This window comes from Drosophila innubila (assembly GCF_004354385.1).
Source record: "Drosophila innubila isolate TH190305 chromosome 2L unlocalized genomic scaffold, UK_Dinn_1.0 4_B_2L, whole genome shotgun sequence".
Taxonomy (NCBI): Eukaryota; Metazoa; Arthropoda; class Insecta; order Diptera; family Drosophilidae; genus Drosophila; species Drosophila innubila.
In genome coordinates, this window is record NW_022995372.1 from 23,666,241 (window position 1) to 23,686,481 (window position 20,241).

At 35.8% G+C, this 20,241-nt stretch overlaps 5 protein-coding genes across 5 annotated transcripts in view; 1 reads left to right on the forward strand and 4 right to left on the reverse strand.

The window, feature by feature from the left end:
• Positions 1-230: 230 nt before the first annotated feature.
• On the reverse strand, positions 231-1,339 carry LOC117780760 (probable cGMP 3',5'-cyclic phosphodiesterase subunit delta). The gene has a single exon (XM_034617405.1). The coding sequence runs from the start codon at positions 1,180-1,182 to the stop codon at positions 727-729; it is 456 nt and encodes a 151-aa protein (XP_034473296.1). The 5' UTR covers positions 1,183-1,339; the 3' UTR covers positions 231-726.
• A 569-nt stretch (positions 1,340-1,908) lies between these two features.
• LOC117780758 (trafficking protein particle complex subunit 4) lies at positions 1,909-2,702 on the forward strand. Its single transcript, XM_034617403.1, has 2 exons — positions 1,909-2,128; positions 2,189-2,702. The coding sequence occupies exons 1-2, from the start codon at positions 1,954-1,956 to the stop codon at positions 2,671-2,673; spliced, it is 660 nt and encodes a 219-aa protein (XP_034473294.1). The 5' UTR covers positions 1,909-1,953; the 3' UTR covers positions 2,674-2,702.
• Positions 2,703-2,762: 60 nt separating this feature from the next.
• Positions 2,763-3,436, reverse strand: LOC117780759 (C-type lectin 37Db-like). The gene is made up of 2 exons (XM_034617404.1): positions 3,306-3,436; positions 2,763-3,245 (listed from the first exon to the last, which is right to left on the reverse strand). The coding sequence occupies exons 1-2, from the start codon at positions 3,373-3,375 to the stop codon at positions 2,824-2,826; spliced, it is 492 nt and encodes a 163-aa protein (XP_034473295.1). The 5' UTR covers positions 3,376-3,436; the 3' UTR covers positions 2,763-2,823.
• An 848-nt stretch (positions 3,437-4,284) lies between these two features.
• Positions 4,285-4,953, reverse strand: LOC117780764 (C-type lectin 37Db-like). Its single transcript, XM_034617409.1, has 2 exons — positions 4,832-4,953; positions 4,285-4,753 (listed from the first exon to the last, which is right to left on the reverse strand). Exons 1-2 carry the CDS (start codon positions 4,899-4,901, stop codon positions 4,320-4,322), a joined length of 504 nt encoding a protein of 167 aa, XP_034473300.1. The 5' UTR covers positions 4,902-4,953; the 3' UTR covers positions 4,285-4,319.
• Positions 4,954-6,174: 1,221 nt separating this feature from the next.
• The window catches only part of LOC117781239 (probable serine/threonine-protein kinase DDB_G0272282), a 35,516-nt gene continuing 21,449 nt past the window's right edge, over positions 6,175-20,241 (reverse strand). Inside the window, exons 2-9 of the mRNA XM_034617992.1 lie at positions 18,625-19,931; positions 15,602-15,731; positions 10,196-10,294; positions 10,001-10,100; positions 9,766-9,940; positions 8,409-8,614; positions 8,122-8,335; positions 6,175-6,252 (exon numbers count right to left, since the gene is read on the reverse strand). Of these exons, the coding sequence (XP_034473883.1) occupies positions 6,175-6,252; positions 8,122-8,335; positions 8,409-8,614; positions 9,766-9,940; positions 10,001-10,100; positions 10,196-10,294; positions 15,602-15,731; positions 18,625-19,782 (2,160 nt within the window). The 5' untranslated portion in view covers positions 19,783-19,931. The remainder of the gene's footprint in view (positions 6,253-8,121; positions 8,336-8,408; positions 8,615-9,765; positions 9,941-10,000; positions 10,101-10,195; positions 10,295-15,601; positions 15,732-18,624; positions 19,932-20,241) is intronic.

A 20,241-nucleotide genomic window follows, 5' to 3' on the forward strand; every position in this document is an offset into this window, starting at 1 on the left:
TTCCCAGTCTTATATTAATCAATAAACAACTAATAAAGGCGATATTCAAGTCCCACCTTGAAACACTCTTAACAAAGCAGTTCTACATGAAAATTTGAATAAAAACGGTCTAAATCGAATTACAGACATACGTTAATTTAAAATACAATTTCATTTAAATTTACTCGTATTTAAGACTAAATACATTTAAAAATTCCATCAGAAGAAATAAGAACACAATTTTTGACTGCTTAAGGTGTATTACATTCGTTAATACTTTATTAATAAATTAAACAATCATTTATAATGTAAAGTAGATATTAAAATGCATTAGTCTAGATTCGTATATGTGTGTATGTATGTACGATAATTTTCACTAGCTTAAAAAACGCACAATTAACAATTGCATACAAAATGCGCAAAAATTATGTGTATATTTCTGTTAGTATATTCACATATTTGTCTCATTGCCAAGCTGAAAAAGTTAATTTGAGAATATTTGATGAATTCTTTTTTCTAGTTGTTGTTGTTGTTGTTACGGCAATGCAGAAGAATGAAGAAGCAGCAGCAGCGACGGCAGCAGAAGATCAATATGTATGTGACAACATATGTATATGATGAACACCTGACAATGAGAGTGTGTGTCAGAGAAGTGCTGAGTATGCGTATGCGTATGTGTGTGTGTGTGTGTGTGAGGTAGGCGTAGCGCCCACACAGCCCCCTCCTCTCGCACAGTCGTGACAGTTTTCATATGTAATACAAGCGCACAACCGATTTTGTGATGAGTGTTTCGTTGTCATAGAAACTGGTTTGAATTGTCACATTGCCATTTAAGACCTTGGCTGGCATCATTTGGGACTCGGGGGCCGCTTCGATGGTGCTTTGCCAGGTGTTGGTAGTGTTGGGCCCCACAAATCCCATCTCGAAGAACCACTCCTCCATGATGCGTCCCTTGAACAGAACCTTCTGATCGAGCCGAAAGTTTTCCATGGCCTCAATTGTGCTAAAGTTGATTTCCCTGGACACGGCCCGCATGTCGAGTATCCTGACGGGAACGCGCGCCTCGTGTTCCACATCCGGTGCTGAGAAATCCTTGTTTTCCTGCCAGATCACCTTGCCGGTGTCGGCGTCGCGTAAAATCATGTAGTTGATTTGAAAACCTTTTTGGATTTTATCGCCTGCGCTGAGGTCATCGGAACCCATAACTAAGCCACAATATTCGTGTCACAACCAGGGAGCTTCTCTATTCGATACTTATATTGCAGCCTTGCAGCTCTAGATTATATTTTTGGAAATTAATCAATGTTTATTTATAATACTAAGATATAAATATGTAAAGTGTGCACTGTGTTGGTTAACAGCAGCAGTTCGTGGGTAAAACAGCTGTTTCTGGCTGGAAAGCATCCGAAAAATAGCTAAAAATGCGAGCTGCGAACTGCGAGCTGCCAATCGATAACATAGAACAAGTGCTGGAAAAAACTAAGCTCTCCATGTTATGCTCATTATGTGATGTTAATAACATTACAACAACAGCTTAACAGCTTGCTTTAAAAGTGTAACAGTTGCTGAATTTAAGTTTACGGTAATGAAATTAGCAAAAGGCGAGTTCCTTGCAATAAATAATTTGATGAATATTAAAAATTCCAAATTAGATAAAATAAAGCTGATAATTTTTATGATAGTTTAAAGTTCGTCACCACTTGGTAAGATAAGGTGCAATTTTAATTAAAAGAAAAATCGGAATATTGACCAAATTCTAACAAAAATTTTGCAAAATTTAAAAACATTCTAGCTTCAAAATTAAAAACATATAAAAATAGGATCATTTTTTTTAAGCTACTGTTTTTGACATCTTACCTGAAATGGTACGACTAGCCAGATCGATAATTTTTTTCTGGGAATGGTGGCAGCCCTTCGGTTTGTCGGTGTGTAAATGTCAGCTGTGTTTGTCACTCTGCCCAAAACATTCCAAAAATGATTATTTTTGGCGTTTATATAGTGAGTAAATCTGGCGGCCTGATATTCAATCTGGATAATAATGTGCCACGAATAGAGCACGAGAAGACATTCACATACCCGCTGGACCTGGTGCTCGACTACGATCCCAAGAAAATCTCAGTTGCTTTTAACCGCAAAGACGGCATAAACGGTAGGCGTTTTCTATTGTTTTCCTCACATTTTTGAGAAATTATTTAAACCGTTCTTTCAGTTGGCCATGTGCTTGTCGCCGTCAATGGCATGCCGGTCAATGGAGCGACACTGGAGGATGGACGGGATGTTAAAACGACACTGGAGTCGGCTGACAACTTTCCCATAAACCTCAAGTTTAGTCGACCCAAAATGACGACAAATGAAAAAATCTTTCTAGCGAGCATGTTCTATCCACTCTTCGCCATCGCCAGCCAACTGAGCCCGGAACCAAAGAGTTCCGGCATTGAGATATTAGAAGCGGACACCTTTACACTGCATTGTTTTCAAACGCTCACGGGCGTCAAGTTTATTGTGATCTCGGAAACGGGCCTCAACGGCATGGATATATTGCTGAAGAAGGTCTACGAACTGTATTCGGATTACGTACTCAAGAATCCCTTCTATTCCCTAGAAATGCCCATACGCTGCGAGTTGTTTGATAATAAACTACAGGAGCTGTTATCGCAGGTCGAAAAAACGGGCATATATAATATTGACAAATAAAAATAATATTTTGTTAAATTATCGAATAATGGGTCTGTTTCACATGGGTTAGGAGTTACTTTTGCACTAGGAAATCAACAAGCAAGATCCAAGTATTTATATTTATTTAATTAACCACTTCTTTTGTAATACCATGTAAATATAATATTCTTAAAGTTTATTTGCTTGACATACATAGTTCATCAAAGTTTGGCAGTCTTCTACATTTAGAACACCTTTTACAATTTCCACACAATTTTCTTTATCTCTCTTTTCGCCCGGCTGGCCCTCCTTCCATCTATTATAGGGCATAGGTTTCCCGGTTGTAAGCGATAAAAAACTGTTTGAAGACAGGTTATTTGAAGATGTCCAGTAACGTCCAGAGGATAATAATATTTCCATAATATCCATTTCCGAACTGTTATCAATGTTTAGTAAATATCCACCAATCTTGCGACAGTTATTAACAGCCTGAAACCAATTGACCTTCACAGTAGACTCAATATAATACAGTTTGCTGCCAATTTGAAGGGGGAACTTGTTACAACTGCTGACACATTTAGAAAAATCACTTGATTTGGCTAAATCTTGAGCTAGAATTAAATAAAGTACATGACAGATCTCTTATTAATTATCATCTTGCAATTACTTACGGATTTCGATTCCCATGGACAAGTGCCATAATTGAAGAGAAAACAATAGGAAAATTAACTTAACACCCATTTCGAATGTCTAAAATGAACTGACGACTTTCTGCTCAATCTTTTGTATTTATAAGTCGTTTTCGACAAGTGAAATTTATCAAGTAGCATGCGAATTCGATAAGAGCATGCACCTTGCCCACAGTCTAATTGCTGAATAGTTGCGGCCTAAGTGGGAAACGGAAGTATTAATGGTCCAATAAAAAAAATACAATACTTTCAAAGATAATTCGAAATATTTCACCAACAAAATTAAGAATTTGTATATAAGGATTTTGTATCGTATCAGCCATTGATAACACAGCGTTTTCGAAAATAAAAAAAAGTAATTTTCACTCCTCTCTAATGCATGTACTTTCGGATCAACTTGTTTAGACGGTCGCCCATTCAGGAAGACTTTACGTATCAAAAATATACCCAAGTATCGACCAAGTCTTAAGTTTTCAGTGTCACACGTGTATTTATTTGATTGATTTATAAGCTTGCATATATTTAGAAGAGGCTAGATAGTAGCCAATATAGAAAGTATAAATATGCAATAAAAGCGTTTAAATACCAGCCTAAAGGCCTTTGATTCTTAGAGATGGACTAGGGCCTTCTTTTTGAGGCCCGGCCTAACTATAAATACTTACTTCATGTATAAAATATTGAATTATGTGCGAAAAATTTGTATATGTAAAGCCTAGTTCCTCCCTGTATACGTGTATTAATTAAGTTCCCATCTGTTGCTATCATTTTTTGCCCCTCACACTTACACTACCTTATCTCTTGAACCAAGTGATCTTGGTATGATATTTTCTTGGTTAAGGTCAAACCTTTGCTTTCGCCACTAGCGTAGCGATAATGATGTCTCTTCGGTTAAACCAATTTATAATTGTAGGGACTAAGAGTGTCCTAGGCTAAGATCTGGAATATTGATCAAACATATATGTCCAGCAATATTTATAATTTATTATTATTTTATCATCAATACATTATTTTAGCTTCACATATGTAATTGAACTTATTCACACATATTTCGTCGTTAAGAGCCGTTCTTTTAATTTCAACACAATATTCCGTAGCGTGTACGTTATTGGGCTCTCCTTTGTGCCATCTGAAAAAAGGCATGGGCTCTCCAGTAGTTATAGATGTAAAGTCTCTATCTCTTGCCAGACAGTTTGCAGATATCCAGTAACGATCCTGTGGAATTTGCGATAAGATTGCATCCATTTCCTTACTGCTCTCGATGTTGAGCAAATTTCCTCCCAGTTTTCGACAATTGTGAGCTGCCTGATACCAATTTACTTTCGAGTTGATCCCGATATGGTAAAACTTGTTGCCAATTTGAATTGGGAAATTGCTTTCGCTACTGCTATCAAATGGAATCTCTTGTTGAATTGGGTGGGAAACAGCTTCGACTAGAAATTTAATTTAAAAACGAATAATCGAATATCGAATAATATCATTTTTATCTCGAATTCTATAAAATTACTTACGCGTCTTATTTGGCATTGCAACGTGCCAAAGTTGCAGAAAAAATAATAGAAGCTCGAGTTTACCGACCATTTTGCTGTGTTTAGTTCAACTAATAGCTCTTTGTGAATAATTTCCTTATATATACTCGGAAGGCGTGCTCTAATCAAAAATAAATTCTCATAATCAAGAAATTTTTCGGAATATAAATATGTTATCTTTATGAACATGCAAAGGTGAATTTTTAACGCCAGCCAATTGAGCCGGGAACCAAAGAATTCCGGTACTGAGATATTGGAAGTAGGCGTCAAGTTTATTTCTGGTCTCGAAAACGGGCCTCAAAAGCATGGATGTATTACTGAAGAAGATCTACGAACTGTATTTGGATTATGTACTCAAGAATCCCTTCTATTCCTTGGAGATGACCATACGGTGCGAGTTGTTTGATAATAAACTGCAGGAACTGTTGTCGCAGGTTGAAAAAACGGAAATTTATAGTTATGATAAAAATAATTTAACAATATTTAGCTAAAAATTATCGATTAGATTATCGAAATTAATCACATAGATTAGGAGTAAATTTTCCACTTGGAAATCATCAAGCAGGATTCTAATTGTTGATTGTTGGCATTCTTAGAAAATACACTAAAAATTAAAATTTTTGAATAAGAATCACCAAAAATGCCAAAATGACGCTATTCACTTCATTGCTCATGTGAAAAGTCTGGTACGCAAAATTACGTATAATTTCTTTAATCATTTGTACAATCCGTACAATCAGTATTCGGCTAAATGGCTAAAAATATCGAAAAATACAATTGAATAAAAACAACATTGAAGTTAATTACAATTACATCACTGATATGATGATATTTCAACACTTAAGGTGCCAACAACCGAGTTCACTTGCCATGAGGATGTTTAATTTGTAGGTGTTGTGACATGTGAATAGCGGGTTACATGGCAAACTAACACATTCGTGATTATTATATTAATGAATATTCAGTTCAATAACAATGATTCGAAAGATTGAAATTAATACAAATTAATTAACTCACTAGAATGAGCGGAGTCCGCTTAACGGATGACCATTTTAAATTGGGTATATTGTATTAAAATAAGACCAACTTGATAAGCAATAACGCTAATTAATCGGTGAAGTTCGGTGTTACAATTTAAAATATTCATTAAATATTTTGATGTATAAGTTTTAAGATTGACACAATGTTCTTTGTTATTATTGTTATTGGACTCGCCAGGTACCCAACTGGCAAAAGAGGGCCTGGGACCAGTGGTTACCGAGAAATAATCGTCATTTTCATTTGGATCTCTGATACCCAACCAAAATTCGTGGGGTTTTAATTTCTCACTGACTGCCATCAACATCGTGGTTTTTCAGGCTGACCATGTGTCCACCTAAGTCTCGACACTTCTGCTTAGCGTTCTATCAATAAAATAGGTTTTTAAGCCGATTTTATAGAAATGCACTTTTGAAACAATTTATATTAGGTATTGAATGCTATTTTTTCATACTAGGACATATTTCAATTATTAGCATTATGGGACTAGTTTTATTTTCACAGTCTCGCCAGAGGAGCAGCACAGCACTAAAACCGAAGACGAGTAGTCAGTCTAATATAAATAATATATAAACAAAGTTTTATATTCATAATTCAAGCATCACTGCAATTCAAAAACGAAGATTAAAAACCTGTCGGAATAAGTATTGTAAATATATCACTTTAGCCTTAATATTAAATTACGTTTATCTTTTGATAGTTTATATATTCTTTTTATTTATTTTTATCTTACTGATAAAGCAATACAAAATTGTTTTTTAAGCTACGAGTTATTATATGTATATAACAGCTACTGGCATACTTAGAGAAATTAAAGTATGTATTTATTTGTATATTCGCACTAAATATATATGTACAAAATGTATGTAATTAATGAATTTATATGTACATATGTACTTGTTGTTATACATATTTAAATATATTTAATTTTCACATAATGCTAAAACGCACATTTCATATGGTAAAGACAATTCGATCTCTAGTACTATTTAAATTTGTATTTATTTATTGCGTTTATATCTATAAGTCTAAAGAAATACAATATATGAGAAGTGCGTGGGCAATTTATAGTAAATGAATGTTAATAAGTATGATTTAATTACTCTCCCTTTCTCTCTGATTTAGTACATATACATATTTAGAATTGTGTAGTTGTTACAGTTTATATTAGTATTGCAATAAGGTTTGGGATTCTTTCAAAAATCTTCAATTTTCGGAGCTAATAAAGCTGCGCCCCATCCAAATTTTTGTAATTACAAAGAATTGCAAAGAAATGAAACTTAAGATAGACAGAAAAGAGACGAAACGAAATTGACCACATTGTTAGAGTTTTGGGAATGCGTATCACAGATACACAATAAATCCAAAGTTGCCTAACTAACGAAGTGCTGCAAATTGATTATTTAATAAACACTTTTATAAATCGTATATAAGTTTATTTTTAATTATACGTTTGGCAGGAACACTTTGCGGTTGGTTCGTTTCTAACTAATCCAATTAACAAAACACAATACAAAATGCATTTCCAAATATCTTCTTATCTCATAGAACGATACTCTCTACTCAGTCAGTCGTAGGCCTCTCTTGGCACCTGTTTGTTCAGATATTTGGTACATTTGCATTATATTCTAATGAAACATTCAAGTAGACCATTTATTCAGTATCCAATACCTATCGTTAAACCTGACCTTACTAATACTAATAACTTGTTATGCTATTTTATACTAATCTAACATTCATACTATCTATTAACATATCTATCTATACTATTAACAATACTAATCTTAATTGATCTGATTGGGTTTTCTGGGTTTTCCCCAATCCTAGCAACAAATGTTGGATCATTTATAATTTTGCTTACCCCAGATCTAACTATAATTTTTTTCTCGTTACAGTTCATAATTTATTTTTAATTATATTTGTATTTTTAATCTTTAACTTAATTCTTATACTTGGTAATTTTTTGTTTGCCGACTGCTTTTAGTCGTGCATAAATAAATAAATAAATAAATAAATTTAGATAAATTTCATAACGAACCATTATTAAACAAATTTTAAAATAATAAACCATAAAATTATGCATATTCAATTTAAAATCATTAAAAATATGAAGGAAATTTAAAGTAATTGTGAAAATAAAATTTTTCGAGTAAGCTGAACCATCAAACCGAAACTTCTTTAAAGTATTCGACGCTTGGTTAAAATTATGTAATATTCTAAAGGGGTTCACTTACCTTGCCCTCGGAGTCAGTCTTGCATGCCTTGATGATATCAGCGCCGCCTGTGGCAAACAGCTCGAAGCAATGCGGCTTGCTGCGATCCTGAATCTCGCGCACCGATATATTCTCTAGAGGTATTATGCCACGGGGTTCCTTATCCGTGGTATACTCGAAATAATACAGGCAATTGTCGTTCAGTATAAACCAGCGTCGCTTCCACGATTTGTATCTGTTTATTTTATATGTTTTTAAAGAGATTTCCATTATAAAAATATAAAGATTGATGGGGAAAGTTGACTTACCTGCCGCCTTGTTTCCAGAGCCAGCCTTCCTTGTCCGGATTGAAGAAGGTATGCATCAGATCGTTGCCATCGTCTTGGGGTATTTTAAAGGGTTCCGTCCTTATGGATTCGTACAGCGATTCGAGCAGACTACGGGGCAAATCTCCGCCGTTGTTGATGCCACGATTCATCGAAATGAATTGCTCAACGGTGGGTTTGTCTTTGACCTTTTGTGATCCGAATATAAATTGAGAAAGAATTGTAATAAAATGTAGCACCAATTTGTAAACGATTTCAAAACGCACATTTGCAGAGATAAATACACTTGAATAAATTGTCATTAATTAGGGTTATTTGTGCTGCAAATGTTGATATCATTACCAAGACACTTCCACAGGCTAATTTTCTAGCACTCGGCAATTTTAACTCGTGTAAAATGCTTTAGACTTGACCTATTTATAGTTTTTCTCATACTCAACAATTTTGTAATTGCTCTAACGCACATCTGCAGAGGAAAAGGGTGTGCCGGGGGAGGCGGCTGAGTTGGGTTGAGGGGAATGCGGAAGTGTGTCGTGTGGACTCTTGATAATTGGCAACTGACAAGCGACGGAGAGTATTCAATTCCGCAAATTGTAAAGCTGTTTGGGCCACGCGTCGTACGCGTTTCGCGATTTATTTTCTATTTTGGCAAAAAGACACAAAACACTGACACTCACAGAACTTCCTGTCATTGCCAAACACTTCCGGTTAGCGAGCCCTCTGACAGTGAATTGCAATTTGTTGCCAATAAAAAACAGACGGAAATAAAGCATTTTTTGGCTCACAGAAAATCTTAAATTGAAGTACTCAAAGTGTGCAGATTAAACTGCGGTGAGTTTAATACAGTAATAAAGTTCGCGCTTGGATGGATACAAAATAATAAACTTGTTACCTGACATTTGGGGACTCCCCAACATTTGCATTTTAAGTTTGAATGACACATTTTTTCAACCCCTTTCATTATATCAATTATTCCCCTGCAAAACTTTTTTATCACATCAAAGAATTATTTTTTAATGAATATTATGGGTTATTTCTGTACTTTTTGCATTTACTCACTTATAAATTTCAAAAGTTATTTTAGAATTATCGAAAATCTTTTTGATGGACAACATTTTTTCTTAACTTTAAATTCTATCAGTGTCAATTCAATTCCCTCAATGAATTACATAATTATAACAAAGTCAGCATTTTTACTTTATAAATTTGAATAGAAACTTCTGTAACTTTTCTGTTTACATTTTTTAGAACTTTTCGTGCTTACTTATAATTTCCTTTTAATGCAACTTATAGAATATTTTCCTATACAAAGATAATATATTTTTAAGTAAATACTCACCGATGGATTGTGTAGGGATGTATTGAGCATGATGATGGCGAAGCTGAGCACATAGCAGGTATCCGTGTTAGTGAAAATATCCAGATTCAGTTGACAATAACGCTGGGCGAAGCATTCCATCATGCGATCAATCTTTTGGGCCTCGCCGGGCAAACGGAATGACCACAGAAATTGCCTAAGCGATAAAATCATGTTAATTCAATTGGCTGAGTGCGTGGGAGAATAAAAGATCTACCTTAATGCCTGGACCAGTATCAGATTGGTGAAATCGTGCAGAGCCACAAATGCCTTTAGCACATCCTCGTTGAAATCGTTTTTCTCGCCGAGGTAATCGCCTGGAAGAAAATCATGCGAAATTTATGTAATGCGTTATGAACTTTTAATTGCATTTTTTCCCTCTTTCCCTCCATTTACAAGTCGTTGAACTTACCTATTGCCGTTTTGTTTAGTCCCTCGCCCTTGTAAAGGAAATGCGCCACATCCTGGGGATCATGACGCAACAGTCGATTCTCTACGAGATACTCAATGCCTGTGAATGATAATATTTAAAATAGTCGGAATTAGTTAAAGAATTAGTATTGTTTAAGTACTGTAACCGCAGCCGGCACAGCAGATAAGAAAGTACCCGGAAACTCCCATTGAGCTGAGGCAAATACAGGCCATACCGAGTACAATCTACCCATATATTTTATTGTGTTCTGCGCATATAAGTCTTATTCGTATCGTCAGTGAGCCGCAACATAAACCACAGTAATCTCAATAAAATAATAAATAAAAAAATAAAAAAAAAGCAAATCAAAGGAGCGGCCGCAATGGCGAGACATCGCTGTAGATGTCGATGTCATTATTTGCCAATCAAATCGGAGGGTTCGAGTCTTTAGCAATTTGCGATAAAAGCCGGAAAGCAACAGAGCCCGAGGCAACATAAAGTAAACACATTTAGAGTAAGCAACCATCCAACAACAACAAATGCGACAATCAACCGCCAAATTTGGCAATCGCGTGTGGTTGCGCTGAGCCAACGGTAGGTGGCGCCATGAAAACAAATATACTCCTGGGGATGTTCGTTACAAATAGATCATATAATAAAAGCGGTACCATATTAAAGACAAATATAATTGTGCAATTAAATTAAAGTAAAACAAAAATGCCGAATAAAAAGGGTTAGCTTAATAAAGCAAACTAATACGCTGTACTTATAGGGATACCATTTTAAAATAACATAATTGGTTGTTTTATTACAGCTAAAATATGGAGGTTAAAATTAAAAAATAAAATAATTACGTTTTTAATTATTTAATTACTTTAACCTATCTGACGAACCTCGACACAAAACATGTAATTCGGATAAAAATAGAAGGCTACCAGTTTTGAGGAAGAAAACCGTACTTAAAAATGCTTTTAAAATCGTAATAAAATCATGAAAAATTTGCCAAAATTACCCTAAAATTAAGATGCAAATTTATTAAAAACTAGTCGGCCGGTGCTACAGTCGAGCATACTCGACTGTCGGAGACCCCGTACTTACTATCCAAAATCAGTCACTTCTAAAAACTAAAAAATAATATTTAAGATTACCATAAACTCTTATATATTAAATTTGTCGCGCTCGAATTTGCTTCCGATATAATTAAAATTTTATCGGCACCCAGGAACACCACGTGGAGGCCATTACACTTGTAATGGGTCCTTTTCCAAAAGAAACTTGGTAGCACAACAAAATCAAATTTCAAAATCACTTGTACACAGCGCACAAAAGAGTTGAAAAGAGTCAGTTTAAAGTCAAATAGACATACATATGCATTAATCATTAGGAAGAGCAGGACATCCATATGTGCAATTCAAAGATCTGTTAGTGCACACATACATACATATGTTGGCACGCGCCAAAACAAAAGAAGTTTCTAGCTAAGCATTCATATATATAAACATGCGTTTATGCATATTTGGCTATGTTGAAGCATAAGTGAAACCTTAACAGAGAATAAATTAAAACTGCATGTTAAACATGCTAAATGTTAAATCAAATAGTAAAATAATTGAAAACTAAAAAAAGACAAATTTACTAAAAACATAAATTTACACAGTAAATTTATAATAAACATGAAATTAACATAGAATTTTAACTTAACGTTTATATAAATACCAGTGTAAAATTATTTAAATGAAATTTTTAAACATGTATTCAATATTAAATGTCAGTATAACATTCATAAATAACAATTTCAATAAATTGTAAAAATTAAAAAAAAAAAGCTTAAATTCAGCTGGAAAAAAAGTTGTTCCCGCCGGGAATCGAACCCGCGACAAAATTGCAAAAATTTTCAAAAGACAAAGGCTCAAAGTGTTGAGCCACTCTCACACTATGTCTTTATCCTCCTAAATGGCCATATTGCTTGTTTTAGTGCTCAATTAAAAAGTAAAAGAAATAATTTATATTTTAACATTTAATGTTAATATTACATTTTAAATAAGCACTGAGTTTGTTTTAATATAAAATGAAATTGAATTCGAACATAAATAAATTAAAATCTTTCGCCCACGGCAGGACTCGAACCCACGAGCACTGTCCGACTCCGCGACTCAGTACACTGCGCCACCGAAGCTCACGTCTGAATGGACGCCAATTTGTTATATAATATGTTAATATAAATTTTTGTTTTATCAAGATATTCAAGTTTTAATTACTGCCACGCGCCATCAACGAATTTAACAGCAAAATTTATTATTTGAATATCTTCGCTATTTACTGTGCGATCAGAATGAAATTTTCAGCAAAAATTTAGGACAATTATATCTTCATCTGTGCGAAATCTGGAATTTCTGGCTTTCAAAATGCTCTTATAATTTGGATATGAAATTTTCAATGTCGATTTGCAGGCGGTTAAGGGGGCGTGGCTGATTTTTGAAACAAACTTGATCTGCCTGCAGTATAGAGGAACCTACATACCAAGTTTGGTGTCTCTAGCTCTTATAGTCTCCGAGATCTAGGTGTTCATACAGACAGACAGACAGACAGACAGACGGACAGACAGACAGACGGACATTGCTATATCGACTCGACTATTGATGCTGATCAAGAATATATATACTTTATAGGGTCTGCCACGCCTCCTTCTACCTGTTACGCACATATTCGGTAAAACAAAACCAATAGACCCCTGTACTTTTTTTAAGTACGGGGTCTAAAAAGAGCGTCCATTTCCAGGGCTATCATGCTAGCCATATACTCTCTAACAAAGAGTGAACATTTTAGAAAATAAATAAAGTCATAATATGTATTTTAAATTAAAATATTATAATAACCATATTTAAAACAAAATTATATTGTTGTTTCTTAAACTAATTCAAAACACATCACAAACTTATCAAACTGCCGTCGAGTGGCCAACAAGTTGTGTGATTTTTATTCTTTTCGCTTCTTTTTCTCAATAGCCAGACAGATTGGGTTTTCAGATTGAAGCTTTTGTAGTTTCGTTGCTGGCAATGGGAATCCATATACACCATAATGGCAACAATCACAACAACAACAACGACATTAACAACAATAACCACGACAACAATAATAACGCGAAATGACAACGATAATGACGAAGGAGTCGTCGCCTCGAGAAGTCGCATCGCTGTCCGTGAGGCGTTTGGCAAAAAGTTTATTTTTTGCTTTTAGTTGCGGGGCGTGACACACGCGATTAGCATCAGCAAGTTGTCAGCTCCAAGCTACCACCCAAAACACCCCCTACCCCTCCCTACTGCTCAGCATTATGGATGGCACATTTGTGAGCTATTAATTTAAGTGTGTGTGCGTGTGGTGTGTGTGAGTGTGTGTGTTGTGCGTGTGTTTGTGTGTGGGATGATGTGGATAATCGGCCGATAAAGCGACAAATAACGATGCCTTTTATAACAAACCGCACCACCCCCACCGATCCCCACTGCACCCCACCACACTCCCCTCCCATCGCATAGGGACTATTTCACATTCTGATGTATAAGTTTTTAATGGGCGTCTCCTCCAGTTTTTGAATTGAACTCGATTCCCTCTTTGTTATCGCATCGCTCGGTCGCTGACTTCAATGTGGATTAGCATTTTTATTGTGCCTCCTCCCTTCTCACTCTCCCTAAACAGCACCTCCATCCCATCGCCTGCCTGACAATTGGAATTTTATGCAGGATGCGTTCCTCTCTTCTTGTTGTTGTTGTTTTTCCCTGACATGCGGCAGATGCGTCGTGCCCTAATTTCGACTTGTCAACGTGAATTTATGGCCGAGAGGACGATGAAAATATTTGATTGGCTCTCGAAAGTGAATGAGGGTGAAAAGCAGGTCGATTTCCAGGGCAGAGATCTCGAGTTGGACGGCGGGTCATGTGAAGAGATGCCGTCTACTTATTTGAAAGTCAACAAATTATGCGTAGAGTAATACAAGATAAAATTTTTTTATAATTCACAAGCAGTAAGATATACTCTTGTTTTTTCGTATCTTTGAATGATACCAGAAATAATAAGAATGATAACATATACAAAACTAAACAAATTATAAGAAATGTTTTACAGCATCAAAGTCTATAAAAAATTCGTTTATAATTCACAATCAGTTCGAAAGGAAGCTGTAAGATATGATCTTATTTTCTCCATATCTATAAGCGATAAGTCACAAATTAAATCGAGAACATATGTATACAATTCTCAGCTGTTCAATCCGCTTACTTGGCCTTGTCCACCCGTCTTATTTGTCAACGAAATGCCCTTCACGGATTTTTGCAGCTATATTGCGACATTGACATTTTCATTAAATTATACGCTGAAACACTTCACTTGACTTGTGGGATCTCTGCAGCACGTACTACAAATGTCAACGAACTGTCAAATTTGTCAGCATTTTAAGATAGTGTGTGTATGTGGAAATGAGGGGAACTTCTCTCCCTCGGCGGAGGAAAGTTGCTGTTGTGCAGTATGTTGACAGCGCGTGGCATACGCTGCATCTCATTTCAGGCTCATTACGTTATTAAATTAACGTCGAAATTATCTTGAACCCTCGACACCACCATCACCATCACCACCACAATTACAGCGGCAGCACCACATTGCACCACTCTTGGAGCCACCCAATTATGACTGCGGAAATTTGCATGACAATTTTGCTCTTTGGCGCCACATCACGCTTTCAGTTTTCTTCCTTTATTTTCTTTTAGTCTCATATCACATCATCATCATTCCAATTTGTCGTCATTGAAAATTCATTTAAATCATTTACGTAATTAATTATCATGACGATTTCCTCAAGTTTCTTTGATTAAATATATGTCCGAGTTCAATTTAAAATTACACATACATTGCTCGGGTTTTTGTGAGTCAATTCTATATATTTAATGGGCTCTTGTTTGATCCGGAAGATGTGGGCACCCAAGGGAACTTGGGCTCAACCACAGCTGCGGTTCCCCACACATCTTTAATAATAATGCTCTGTGATTTACTATTGAACTCTGTCGATTAAACATGTACATTTTTTTTTATAACTGTTGCTAAACAGCTCAATATAATTCTTTAAATTTAATTCATATTCCTAGAATAGAAACAATTGCAAACTAATAATTTTAGAAGAAGAAACAAAGAACATAAATTTACATTGTATAAACTTAAAGTCGAGTTGAAATTTAAATAAAGTAAATAAAAGTAACCCTAACTTGCACAACTTTTAGCTCAGAGCTATAAAATTAAGTTGAAAATCGCAAACTTTTTATTTTTACTGTATTGTTTTCAAAAATAAAATTGTTCTTGTTTTGTTGATGACTTTAAAGTCTAGTCTTTCAGTTATCCGTATTTTTTTCACATTGCACTCACCTTTCTTGGGATCCATGTTGAACTTTTTGCGTCCAATTGACATTTGTTTATCTTTATTGGAATGCTTGTCCTCCGGCACATCGAGCGCCTCCATTTCCGAGACGACCTCGCACAGTTCATCTTTAATTTGCTGCAAATGAAAGTGAAACAAAAATGGAAATTAATTTTTAAGTGTTGAACTTTCACAGCATTTGAAAACAGAAATTTGTATGCACAGTTTGGTGGAACTTGAGCCAAGTATGCTGTTCACATGCGAATGAGTATTAAGCATGAATACAGTTTGAATGCATTTAGATAGAGTCGTGTAATGTGCGGAAATGAGGCGACAATTGTTGCTAAAAATATATCAAAATAAGACTGTATACGGAATGCATAAGTTCAGCTAGACAAGTCAGTCCGCTAAACTGCGTAAGTATTCAACTAGACTCACACACATTCACATTCACATGATGTAATGTGCGAATCATTTGCATCTTTCCAGTGCCAAACGTGTGGCGACTGGCGCCAAATGTACGAGTGAATTTGTTTCACTTGAAACAATTTTCGTGATTCGTTTCAAGTGCTAAAAATATAACAAACAAAAAGAACAAAAAAAATGAGAACAATAAAAATGCAGTGATTTTCACAGCGAATTTAATTTAATTGAATTATGGGCATAGACAACAAGTACCTGACACGGTACGATACTATTCTTGGGGTCAATTTTCTCTGAAAAGTATCTGTAAGATACTTTTACTACTCCCATCGCCAAGTCTTGGTCTATTCATAATATACTCGTAAATTGTATTCAAAGAGGCGTGACAAATTTGTCAAACATCTAATTGAAGGTACAACAACAACAACGAGGCCGCTCACAAGTTGTAAATGTATCTCAAGCGATGAGTATCTGTATCTGTGATACAGTTGTTGCACTCATGTGTTTCTTGGTTGTTTGTCAGCCAGTTGACGCTTGACTGGCGAATGGCCACGAGACCGGAACATATCAATTGCCCTCCCAATGCCTTCCATCTCTCTTTCTCTTACTAATATATGTATTGTATATGACCTTCTGACTCATTTGCTCAGCCTATATGCAAATCGACAGCGGAATGCCACTTAAAACCGATGAGAAAAACAATTGACAACAACAGAAACAGAAACTACATTTATTTTTTGATTTCCCGCAGTCAAGCTTAAAGTAAAGTTATGCGATGAGCTCATTGTGATGACCCCAAGAATTTGCTAATTTTAGAGATTCCAGAAACAGATCTTTATTCGGTTTTGAGAATTCGATTCGCCGAGTAATTTCTATAGGACGTTGATGTGACAACTTGACAACTTTTTATTCTCTTACTGAAATTTGTTTAATTTTGAAGCAAAATGTGTAATGTTTTTTACAAATTCTTAATAAGGCCTGTTTCGGTATTCACTATCGGCAAGATTTGTAATAATATTATAGTAATAATATTTTATAATTTGAAAATTTGTAAAAATCTTCAGTGTTATTAAAGGGTATTAAGTCATCGGTATGTCAAATATAATCTATTTGTTTGTTTGCTCCATTTTACATCACATTCAGGAATTTTTAAGTACAAATGCTGCTTAATAATTCCGTTCAGCGAGAGTTGATGTCAAGAATAATGAAAAGGGAATTTAAAAAGTGCGATCGATTGTTAAATAATACAGAAAAACAACTTGAAAGCATTTTTTAAGTATCTTTAAGATCAAAAATTTCATTTAACTCGAAAACTCATCGACAGTTAAATAATATAGGAAAACAATTTGGTTAGGAGCATCTTTAAAATAACTTTAAGATCATAAGCTGATTTTACAGCTTTTTCTTAAAGATGCCAACTGCTTTTCACATGAATCTTTCACGCTACTTCCGTTGGACATTAATAACCCATAAAAGATACAGAAACAAAAAAGAAACCTTTCAATTAGTGAGGAGCTCGAATTATGTAAATTTTTCAATGGGTTAAATAATCAACAGAAGCCCTTATAATAGTCGCATTGCCCGCTGGCAACGAGAAAACCTTTAAGAAATGATAGAAAATTACATCAAGCTAAAGAAGAGTTGTTAAAAGGGGAAGAGAGAGAGAGGAATTATTTCTGTGCCGGCGAATGCTGATCAAAGAGCAACAGGTGGACATGGGGGTTATTGATAGTGAGTAGCAGACGTAAAGCTAATAAACGTCAAGATTAAAAATAACTTGAAATAAAATAACAACAACAGCACTACAGCAACAAAGAAAGAGAACGACAGGTAAACAACGTCATCAAAGGCGAGGAAACGAGACACGAGGAAGCCTGAACAAAACAGAATCAATCAAGAAACCTGTTTCAATGCAATGCAAATCCATTGAAACACTTGAAACAAAGACAAAGGCCAGATAGAATTATATTTTGTACCATTCGCAGGAATTATCAAGAAACACTTTAAAATAGAAATTGTTTCATTTAAATGACAACAAATCATTAAGTAATGTCATTAAGTAACTAATGTGTTATTCAAATGCGCATTCAAAGACTGATTTCGAATATATATGAGCTGTTATTCGCTGCAAAGTGAACATAGAGGATAAGTGGTTGTGAAGAAAGTACAGAATAATAAACAATTGCAAAGATAGATAAGAGTCAACTTATAGTTCCTATAAATAAAGTGACAATAAAGGGGATTATACATTTATTAGAATAAAATAATCGTGGAAGCTAAGAAAAGACATTATATTATAATACAAAATTGTAAAGTTAAAAATCTCCCAGAGATTTCAGCAAAAGATGTGAGCATCTAGGACGCTAATGAAAGATACCATTCATTATTATAAAATTGCATAGTATGTCGAGCTTATTTCACAAGAAGACATACAATAAAATGATTGACATAACCAAATGACAGACTGAGATTAAAGTAATTTACAGAAAGACCTCAAAGTAGTTCCCAAAGCATATCAGATAACATTGAGTGTTGAGTTTTGGGTACATCCCCTTCTCTCCACTCCCCTCTCCACCGATCCCTTGCCCTGATAGGATTGCTCTCATACCTGTGGTCGTCGCAGTATGACGACATTACTCTGCTCGGCATTATTGCGATTTCGCTCCATGAGCATGCGACAACTCTCACAAAGATTTGTCTCTTGTTGTTGTTGTTGTCGTTTTGGATTGTTGTTGTTGTTGTTATTTAGTTGTTTGCTGCTGTTGTTGTTGTCCGCTGTGCTGTTGTTATTGTTATGGCTGAGTGAATTGCGTTCGGATTCGCTTTGTGAATTGGAACTGTCATCAATGAACCGCAAATCTCCCGTCTCAGCTTCAGCTTCAGGTGTCAACGGTGAACTGAGCACGGAACTGGGCTCCCCCTCACCCCTCTGCAGAGAATCCTCATCCTCCTTTACATCCAACATGCAACCGAAAGAATTCGAGCGGGATTTTCGTGGCGCCTGTGGAGGACGTTTTGAGATGATCTCGCCACGTTCATTGAGCAACAATTCGACGGGTCGGGAGACAATCAAAGTGCGTGTTGTTGTTGTCGTTGTCTTGTGCGTCAACTCTGAGCGCATGTTGTAGACGAGTGTAGACACTGTGTTTGACGAATCATCACTTGGCAGACGCAGTAGCTCCGCCTTTCGACTGACATCGCTGCAACTCACGATTTCCGTGCTCAATGTGGGACTCGCAGGTGGAGGACTGTCAGCTTGCAACGCGGTGATCTTGTAGGTGGCAACACTGGTGAACGGCGACAACGAGGGAGAGCGGGGCGAACGGGGTGTCTTCACTTTCACTTGCAGCTCTGGCGTTGAGTTCTTCAAGAGATTCCCCGTTAGATTACAAAAACAACGCGAGCAGACGCCACTGCTGATGGTACTGCTACTTCCGCTCCCACTTCCACTTCCAAATTCGAACTCCTTGCCCAAGAGTTTTGTGCGATCCTCCTCCTCTTTTGATTTTGGTGTGCCTATATAAAATGTGCTACTACTGCGATTTCCAGACTGTAGTCCTCCTCCCACAGCTGGAGGCGTGGCACCTCCCACCGAGTTGCTGCTCAGATCAAAGCAGCTCCTTTGCAATTGTTGTTTGCTGCCAAAGCTCCCACCACTGCGTCCATCCAATGAGCCAACACTTTTCTTGGCCTTTGGCTGTCGACGCAACGAACTGAACCAGTTGCTAATGCTGGGACGCTTCTGATGCAGCGACGTCGTCGTCATCTTTGTTAACCAATTGCTCACTTCCTTTTCCAGTCACAGTTACAGTCTCAATCTCAGTCTCAATTCTCCTTATTTGTTTTATTAAACGTGTTCTTCGCTTTCTCACTTTGATTTCTTGTTAATTATTTTGGCTTCTTCATGTCGCGACTCTGAAAATTTTAAAGCATTGTTGTTGGTTGGTTGGTTGCTTGCCACGAAAGGTTGCAACAATTTACAAGTACAAAAGGCGCAGCAAGAAATGTTATACCATAAATTCATTAGCTAATTATTATGTTGCCTACACAGAGCGAAAAGGTCGAGCACTTTATACTAAAATTATTTCTAATTCTCATATATCCGATTTTTAATTCAGCGTCGATATTAAGTATTTAATTTGAGTTATTGCATTAAATATTAATTTTTAACTTGCATGAAAACTAATTAACTAAAGTTCAATAAAATTTAAGATTCTTAGTTTAA

Excerpts from the sequence above, each read along its gene's own strand:
- LOC117780760 (XM_034617405.1), bottom strand. The coding sequence starts at position 1,182 with ATGGGTTCCGATGACCTCAGCGCAGGCGATAAAATCCAAAAAGGTTTT.
- LOC117780758 (XM_034617403.1), top strand. The coding sequence starts at position 1,954 with ATGATTATTTTTGGCGTTTATATAGTGAGTAAATCTGGCGGCCTGATA. Across the intron at positions 2,129-2,188 it reads CCGCAAAGACGGCATAAACG|TTGGCCATGTGCTTGTCGCC; the intron begins GTAGGCGTTTTC and ends CCGTTCTTTCAG.
- LOC117780759 (XM_034617404.1), bottom strand. The coding sequence starts at position 3,375 with ATGGGTGTTAAGTTAATTTTCCTATTGTTTTCTCTTCAATTATGGCAC. Across the intron at positions 3,246-3,305 it reads GTCCATGGGAATCGAAATCC|CTCAAGATTTAGCCAAATCA; the intron begins GTAAGTAATTGC and ends ATTTAATTCTAG.
- LOC117780764 (XM_034617409.1), bottom strand. The coding sequence starts at position 4,901 with ATGGTCGGTAAACTCGAGCTTCTATTATTTTTTCTGCAACTTTGGCAC. Across the intron at positions 4,754-4,831 it reads TGCAATGCCAAATAAGACGC|TCGAAGCTGTTTCCCACCCA; the intron begins GTAAGTAATTTT and ends TTAAATTTCTAG.